Source organism: Solanum dulcamara, chromosome 10, assembly GCF_947179165.1.
Source record: "Solanum dulcamara chromosome 10, daSolDulc1.2, whole genome shotgun sequence".
Lineage (NCBI taxonomy): Eukaryota > Viridiplantae > Streptophyta > Magnoliopsida > Solanales > Solanaceae > Solanum > Solanum dulcamara.
Window position 1 is genome coordinate 11,201,895 of NC_077246.1, and position 8,403 is coordinate 11,210,297.

An 8,403-nucleotide genomic window follows, 5' to 3' on the forward strand; every position below is an offset into this window, starting at 1 on the left:
CTGCATCTGCTTGGATATGATAGAGGTAAGCTTCCCTTTAAGTATTTAAGACTTCCATTATCCACCAAAAGACTCACTGTTCTGCAATGCAAATCTCTTGTGGCAAAGATTACTACCAAGTCAATACATGGATGGCCAAATGCTTTCCATATGCAGAAAGATTACAGTTGTGTTATTTGGAGTGCAAGCTTATTGGTCTCAATTTTTTTTAATGCCTAAGAACAAGTTGATAGAGGCTACTTGTAGAAGTTATTTGTGGAATGGGGAAGCTACAATAACAAAAAACTATGATGGCATGGGAGAAAATCTATCTTCCAAAAGGAGCTGGAGATCCTAAACCTGCAACTATGGAACCAAGCTGCAATTTGTAAGTTGCTTTGAGCTTTAAGCTTGCACAAACAAAAATTATGGATTACTTGGGTTCACACGTACTACATAAAGAGGCAAGATATGACGACTATGGCCATACCTCAACAAGCCTCATGGATGACTAGGAAGATCTTGACAATGAGGAAACACTGGATTACACTGGGAGACATCAACAACATAGTTCATAATAATAAATCCTATATTGCTATGGCCTACAAAATGCTTAGAGGTGAAGTAGTAAATGTGGCCTAGAGCAAAATGATAAGTCAAAATATTGCAGAGCCTAAACATATTTTTATCTTATGGATTTAACTTTTATGGGAGGTTAAGGACTAAAGATATTTTGATCAGCTGAAATATTAATGTAGATCCTTTGTATGTGTTCTGTAAAAGGGAGCCAGAATCCAAAGAGCATTTGTTCTTTGAATGCAACTTTACATATGGTATATGGAGAGATGTAATGAAATGGCAGAAGTGGCAAAGAGATCCTCAAAATTGGACCGCTGAATGGACATGGCTTGAAAGTCTAGTTAAGGGTAAGCAGCCACGGGGAATCATCTTGAAAACTAGCTTTGCTACTGTGATATACAATATTTGGATAGAGAGGAATGTTAGAATCTTTTAACATAGATCTACCACAAACAAGACTATTCTTCATCACATCGCTGTTTGTACTAGAGTAAGATCTAATGTTAGGCTATTTAGTTACATTAGTTCTTCATAGTAGCACTTTGGCCTTATGGTTTTTCTTGTAAGTTGAGTGTTTTTGTCCAAGTCTGAGAAGGGAAATGTGGGATTACTTTCCTTGTTCTTGTAAATATTCCCACTTGGTAATTAATTAAAGATCTCTTTAATTGCAAAAAAAATGTGCTAAAGCTTGATTATTGATTTGCCGGAGGCCCAAGATAGGTAGTCGCCACACTTTTTCTTTTCTTTTCTTTTTTAAAGAAGAAACTTCACCTCAAAGAAGTCAATTTTGAAAATTTTAAATTTGTAATTCAATCTTTGAGTGATAAGCTTTTTTATTTGTTGCTTCTATTTTACCTGTCAATGGGGAAACTATATCAAAGAGATGAAGTAAATAAAAGAACAAAGAGATTTAAGTAAATAAAAGAACACTAAATTCGTATTGAATTAGTTCTTTTCTTAAGCAAAGTTCATACTTTAGGGATGCAACTAAAAATCCAGAGAACTATTGAGAGTAGTCAACTCAAAAGATTGCAACAACAAAAACATTTTCCTTCCTTGTTAGGTTCTTTACAATGGCTGCAAGACGAGCTTTTTAACGGTCTAGAAAGAGCAGATATAGAACATCATACATGTCGATATTCAAGTGTTAATAAATGCAAATATGAGATAAACAATTTTATATATGTTCCTATTATACAGCAAACACTATGGATATTACATCAAACTTTGTCCAAAATATGAAGAGAGATGGCTTAGGTGCTGGAGTGAGCAGGCAAAGGATTCAAGTCCATTTCAACTTGGTTAATGGTCCACTGCATGCTCTCCAATTTCTGTTTGGATATGAGTCAAAGTTAGCCTTTATATTCACAAAACAAAAGTAAGGAACTACAATAATTTAATAAAACTCGCAGGAACTTTTCTTTACCTTTACAATGTCATGGTACTGCCTAGCAATTTCGTCAAAATGAGGATCAACGCCTTGATACTCACGAAGGCGGGAAGCCTAACATATTTCACAGTTAAGTACATGTCAGTCTTGTGGTGCCAAGCACTAAACAGAGCTAATTTATTCTACTTTCTTAATGACTCGGTCTATTTAACTTCATTCCACAGATGAACTCTTTTCTTTTTGACCTACAGTTCAGCATACAATGAACAGAGAAAGAAAAACCCTTATAGAAGAGAAACTACAGGAATAGATGATTAGGATCAAAAGCCATGCCCCACAACGTCAGACTAATTAATAAACTAGTTTGAAGGCAAAGCTATAATTTCATCCTTATACAACACCAAACCAGACACATAGAGACCTATAGTGATGGCATTTGCTCAAGCATTTAGCTACTTTTGTCAAACGAATAGTGAGGACAAGCAAAAATATGCAGGAAAGAGATCCTATTTTAGTGAAGTCCAATTTAATTGTCTTCAATTTCCCAAGAGATTACTTTTTTTCATCATCAAGGTCCTCCCCCACTGATGACATAATTTACATGGAAAATGAAAACTGCCAATGAACAATCTGAATTGAGGCATTTTTGTGAAGATCAATACATGACATTAGGCTATCTTCCAACTGCATATAACAGATTTTTTTTTACAACCAACAAATCTGGGTGCTAGTTGGCACATGGTTCAAAGCTCAATGGATAATGGGCCCGTCCCTCTACCCTTCAAAAATACCAGACATTTATCTAGCAAGGTTCAAACTTGTTATATGTGCCTAATCCACTTGCCCTTTTACCACAAGACCAAATCCATGGGGGCTAAAAAGTGTTATATAATCTTTGACTGATCAAGATCCCATGATTCTCCCAAATGAGGTGTCTGAGTCCAAGGAACAAGTGTAACCAAATAAAGGAAATGTAGTAAATATGAGATGTTACATCAAATCAAAAACAAAAAAAGTTAGAATAGTATAAGAAAGTGTACCGCTTTCTCATATGCAAGTGATGCTTCTTCTGTTGCTTCAATCAAATACTTCCTGGGATGATGGTTAACTGAGTATACGTTCTTCGACATCGAAAACGCAATAAGGATTTCTTTAGTCATGTTTCTTTACCTTATTTTGTGAAGGGCGGGAATAGTTTCCGGGGTATAAGTCTCAAGTAGGAGAATATGCTCCAGAACTCTGGTAAAGAATAGGATGTGTCAGGAGCTGTTAAACTTGATGACCATGACATTAGTATTTCAAATGCACAAGTATAGAAGCAAGATATTAGACATTGTGTTCTTTATTTAACAGAGTAACAGGATGTAAAAGTGCTATTAAAGTTGATTACAAAACTGGTGATGCTAATTAATTTCTGGGGTTTTCACATTAAAAAGAGACTACTCTCATTAAACTTAACACATTACCAAGTGAAGTTTTCAAGAAATTTCAACCTAATTTTGTAAAGTGCAGAAATTGTTTTTGAGGCATAAGTCTGAAATAGGAGATTATGTTCCAGATATTTGGCGAACAATAGAAAATCATGGAAGCTGTTACACTTGATGACCATAACCATAGTATTTTTTTACTTTTTTTTGATAATAAGATCATAATATTAGTGTTTCTAAGACATAAGTCTCAAAGCAAGAGATCCTGTTCTTTAGTACGAGAATAAGAGGATATAAGAAGATCTATTGAAGTTGATGGTGACCCTATTATGCTAAATAAATTTCTGTAGATTCCACATGAAAGAGAGAGAATATACTCTCATTGAAAGCAGGGGCGGAGTTACAGGGGTGCAAGGGGTGGCAACCGAATCCCCTTCGTCGGAAAATTGCACTATATATATACTGCGAATTTTTTTATTCATGTACAAATATTATTTTTGCATCCCCTTAACAAATGGAGATTGTGGATCAGTGGATAAGGCGCCTGTGATTGAGCCCGTGGTCGCGGGTTTGATTCTCGCAATGACACATTTTTTTACTTTTTTCATCCAGTCCCTTATTTTTTAATTTTCTTGAACCCCCTTATCAAATATTCTGGTTCCGCCCCAGATTGAAAGTAATACACTACTATCTGAGATTTCTCAAGAAATGATATCCTTCTGTACATAAAGAAGAAAACCAATAGAACACACTAGTTTGAAAAGATCATGACATATAAATAGTAACTATACTGCCTTGGACCCTGGATGAGAAAATTCAAACCCTCCAAGGGATGATAAACAAGGTGCTTCCGATAGGTAAAGAAATAAAAACACAAACTGCAACCAGGACTTCAACCACTGAAGTGCGAGATCACTACCTTCATAGTAGGAATTAGGCAATTGACAAGGTCATCATACTAAGGCAGAGAAGCAATAGTTAAATTTAAAAAAAAAACACAAGGCACCAGTTAGTACAACGAACCAGAACAAGAATCATGAATGGCATACCTTAATTTTGCCCTCATGGTCTCACATCTTTTGCACAGCCACGTCTTTTGTAGTTCATCCTATTAATGGATCCACAAATTATAGAAAGAATAAGCATCTATCCTAAAGAGCAGAAGACCATCAGCAGAGTCCACAGAATATCCAAAACTAGTGAAGTGTCTACCATAGTTCATTAGACAAATCAGAGGAATGAGAATGACTTAATTTGAACAAAAGCAACAATAGCAGAATGGTAAACTTACATATTTATGTTGATGGTCCAACTTTATATCTTTGACAAGCTTAATAAGAACACCAAGGATCTGCTCCAAGACCTTAGATAGGCAACATAAAAAGTCAAATATTTTCTCAAGTATTATGAGCCTTTAACCAAATCTGTGGAAGTACCTTAGAATGGAAAGGCCGGGAAGAAGAAATAGGTAGACAAAAATGATACAGAACGGAGTTCTTACATTATAGTATTCTGCAAATTTTCTGTTAGACGAATATAAATCCTCACGCCATGCTTCTTCTTCTCTCTCAATCTCCTCAATGATCAACTTTACCCTGTTATATCATGGATTAGAAGCTCCCCCACCCTGATCTAAAAAGCTATAAGAATATTATTACTTTCTCCATTTTAATTTGTTTGTCTTACTTTCCTTTTTAATTTGTCTCAAAAAGAATGTTTCTTTCTATAATTAGTAACGCTTTATACCCAACATCCTACATTTCATATCTAACACCACAAGATTCAAAAGGCATTTTGGTATATTACACATCTTTAATTTTAAAACCATAAGATTCAAAACTCTTACTTTATTTTCTTTAACTTCCTGCCGAGTGAAACTAAGACAAACAAATTGAAATGGAGGGAGTATATGATTATTCTCACTTTATCATTTTATGTTAAATGGTATCTAGGCCAACTTGCAGATACACCAACTATTCCACTAGCATTGCTTATTTATTACCTCCTACGCAGGTACAGGTTAACACTACCCACCAAAACATAAATTGATGGGAAGGAGTTCACCTATACCCATCTCTGCTACATTCAACCTTGGTTCCTATGGTTGTTACTCCAACTCTTCAACCGCTAGATCACCTCCTAGGGCGGGGGGACTGTAATACATGGTTATTGAATATTGAACAACATGACAAGTCAATCCATTCTTCAGAAATAAATTTTCTTTTAAATGATTTTATTCTTAACGTAAATTCAATGTAGAGTCTATTCTTTCATGGAACTAGGAGGAACACTCTGTTGAAATTAACAAGCTAAAAAAACATGCACAATCTATTTTATAAATGATTCACATAAATCATACAATTTAGAAACATTAGCTCAGAGAGAGAGAGAGACCTCTCTGGAAGTCGGGCAGCTGAACTTTGACTGGCAGTAGATATATCTGTAGAATCAAGGTAGGCTGTACGGTTATATTCTTACATAAATTTTTATATGAGAATTGAAAACAACAACTTCTAAATGTTTTCTGTTATTTATTTTGATAAAGAAATATTTTTTTGATAAAGAAAGTTTTCTGTTATCTAAATAGCAAGAGAACTACTCAACCAGCCCTTGAAGAATACACTGACATGAGTAAATCTAGAAAAAAATAATTATAACCAAGAAATCCCTGAGGGGCAATGGGGCACAGTTGTGTATCAATGGATAACAAGTAAATCTAGAACTTATGCACCTCAGCAGTAGATTTTTCCTATTTGCACCACAATTTGAAACATTACAATGCAATTGACTATATATTATACCCACTCAAATAATAATCTGTATATAGAGGCTAATTATAAAACTGACACAGATGTCCAGGACCTATGCATAAATGCTGGTTTTGTTTAAGAGGAAAACAAGTAGAAAAGGAAGAGAAATTAGCAACTTAAACTTACCAATGTCATCAATAGCAACTGCATCAGCTAACTTATCACATTTAGCATCTAACCGGCTACCAATCTCCCGTGAAAGCAATCTCTGGTATTCTGCCACGTCCTACAATAGCAGATATATAAGAATCTATCGACATGTAGAACTAACACTTAATAACCAGATGAACAGTGACTCCACATTTGTAGGTAACAAGAAATCCAACACATCAATAGAAGTATACAAATAAGACAGCCAAGAAGACAACTACAACACCCCGTTGAAGAATTAATAGGAAAACAGAAAAAATTTCCCCACAAGACCATGAGGTTATCTACGTCAATCAAATAGGTATTATACCACTGACAACATCTGATGTAGTTGAGTTTGCCATAAATATGCAGGCGTAATTCCAAGGAACCGATTAGGAACACCACCAACATCTGGTTCTGTTGCATCAGTTGTACTAGTAGTACAAGCACTGCTTGCTGCAGGAACAGCTCCAATTGAGTTTGAGCTCGAACTTAATGTAATGCTGGTGCTTGTGCTATCAAAAGAACTTCTTGACAGTATACTCCACTTTTCAATTTCCTCCTCGTGAATCTCACCATCTTTGGAGATAAGAGGAAGCCTCAATCTCTGTGCTGCTTCTGCAACAACCATCCTATGCTCAAGAGCCTCATAAACCTGAAGTCATTCCAGAGTCAAAATCACCCAGAGAAGTTAAATTATTTGAACAATGAACGAAAAGAAAAAACTTGTCCTGAAAAGACTATTGCCAGAGCCACAAAAATGTACAATGCATAGCACCTGAAACTTATCACTCATTCTCATCTATTGGGAGAGGGATCCTTTTACACATAGTTGGTAGTTAAGCATGTAAAACTGCATCCATAAAATCGAATAAAGTGGAACCTGAGGAGGGTTTTTCAAGCCCAATTGAGAGTATAAACCCTGGACATCTCTCATACCACCAAGATTGGCCACAGAAAGGGCCTGCTGGTAATCCTCTACCATCGCAGTTGCTTCAATGTATATTGCCTATAAGGTTTATCCAAAAACAAAGGGTATATGCAATACCAATTAGACTAGAAAAAAAAAGAAATTAAATTCAAAGAAAATGTTAACCCAAGATAGAATGAAACCCTACCAAGGATTCCAAGTAGCGTTGCCTCTCCTTTGACATCTCTTCTCTAGCCTGCATTGCCAAATGAAATCATTTTCTAGTGTTTGGTTTACATTAACAACCAAATGGTAAGCATTATAGAGAGAGAGAGAGAGAGAGAGAGAGAGAGAGAGAATACGAGTTGGAGATCGTAGTAAGAGGATTTGGAGATGAGAGATCCATCAGGGGCTAAACAATGGCGGTCTAACTGATCGATCAGCTGTGTGACGTCCGCCGGCAGGTTTTGCGAACCCAACCCTCTTCCCATTCCGATGATTTCCTCACTTCTCCGGCAATTCAATTCAAAATTCAAATACTGTTCACTTCGAGTTCATTTTGATTTTTCAAATATCATTTGAGTATTTTTAATTTTTTAACTTTGTTAAAGTGAAGTATTTTTGGTTTTTTTTCATATAACAATATTAAAAATTAACGGCAGGGGTGTAAATGTCAATTGATAATATCTCTTTTTTGATTCATACATATTTTATTTCTTCTTATCTTATTCATTGTTTAGGATTAATATAATAATAGTTATTTATATCGAAAAATAATATTTTAGAATACAAAAATTGCTTCTGCTACTCTAGAAAAAAATATTACTACATTTTTTTCTTAAAATAACAAAATGGTTTTCAGGTTCAGCAAAAATCTCATTTATTAATAATACATAGGGGAATTGACCCAAATGACCTGGACCTGATTCACGCAGTCAAGCCGGAAAAGACCTCTTTCTCTTCAGAAGCTTTTATAACGGCTATAAAGAATGCTACACACCTCGTGAAAGGCTATTTGGGATCGATTCCTTAACCCTCCTTGGCGGGTCGCAAGAGAAAAGAAAATTATTCTTCTTAGCAGCTTTTTCAACCTATCTAAAGTAAGTAAGTAAAGCAATAGTTTTTTTACCTACTATGACTTTCACCGGGTGAGCAAAAAGTAGTTACCTTTAGGCC

General features: G+C 35.3%; 1 protein-coding gene across 1 annotated transcript; it reads right to left on the reverse strand.

The window, feature by feature from the left end:
- Positions 1-1,587: 1,587 nt before the first annotated feature.
- Positions 1,588-7,891, reverse strand: LOC129871451 (AUGMIN subunit 4). Its single transcript, XM_055946360.1, has 13 exons — positions 7,590-7,891; positions 7,436-7,483; positions 7,201-7,326; positions 6,646-6,972; positions 6,312-6,411; positions 5,770-5,815; positions 4,877-4,970; positions 4,667-4,738; positions 4,425-4,483; positions 3,119-3,187; positions 2,989-3,040; positions 1,985-2,062; positions 1,588-1,889 (listed from the first exon to the last, which is right to left on the reverse strand). Exons 1-13 carry the CDS (start codon positions 7,716-7,718, stop codon positions 1,812-1,814), a joined length of 1,278 nt encoding a protein of 425 aa, XP_055802335.1. The 5' UTR covers positions 7,719-7,891; the 3' UTR covers positions 1,588-1,811.
- Positions 7,892-8,403: the final 512 nt, after the last annotated feature.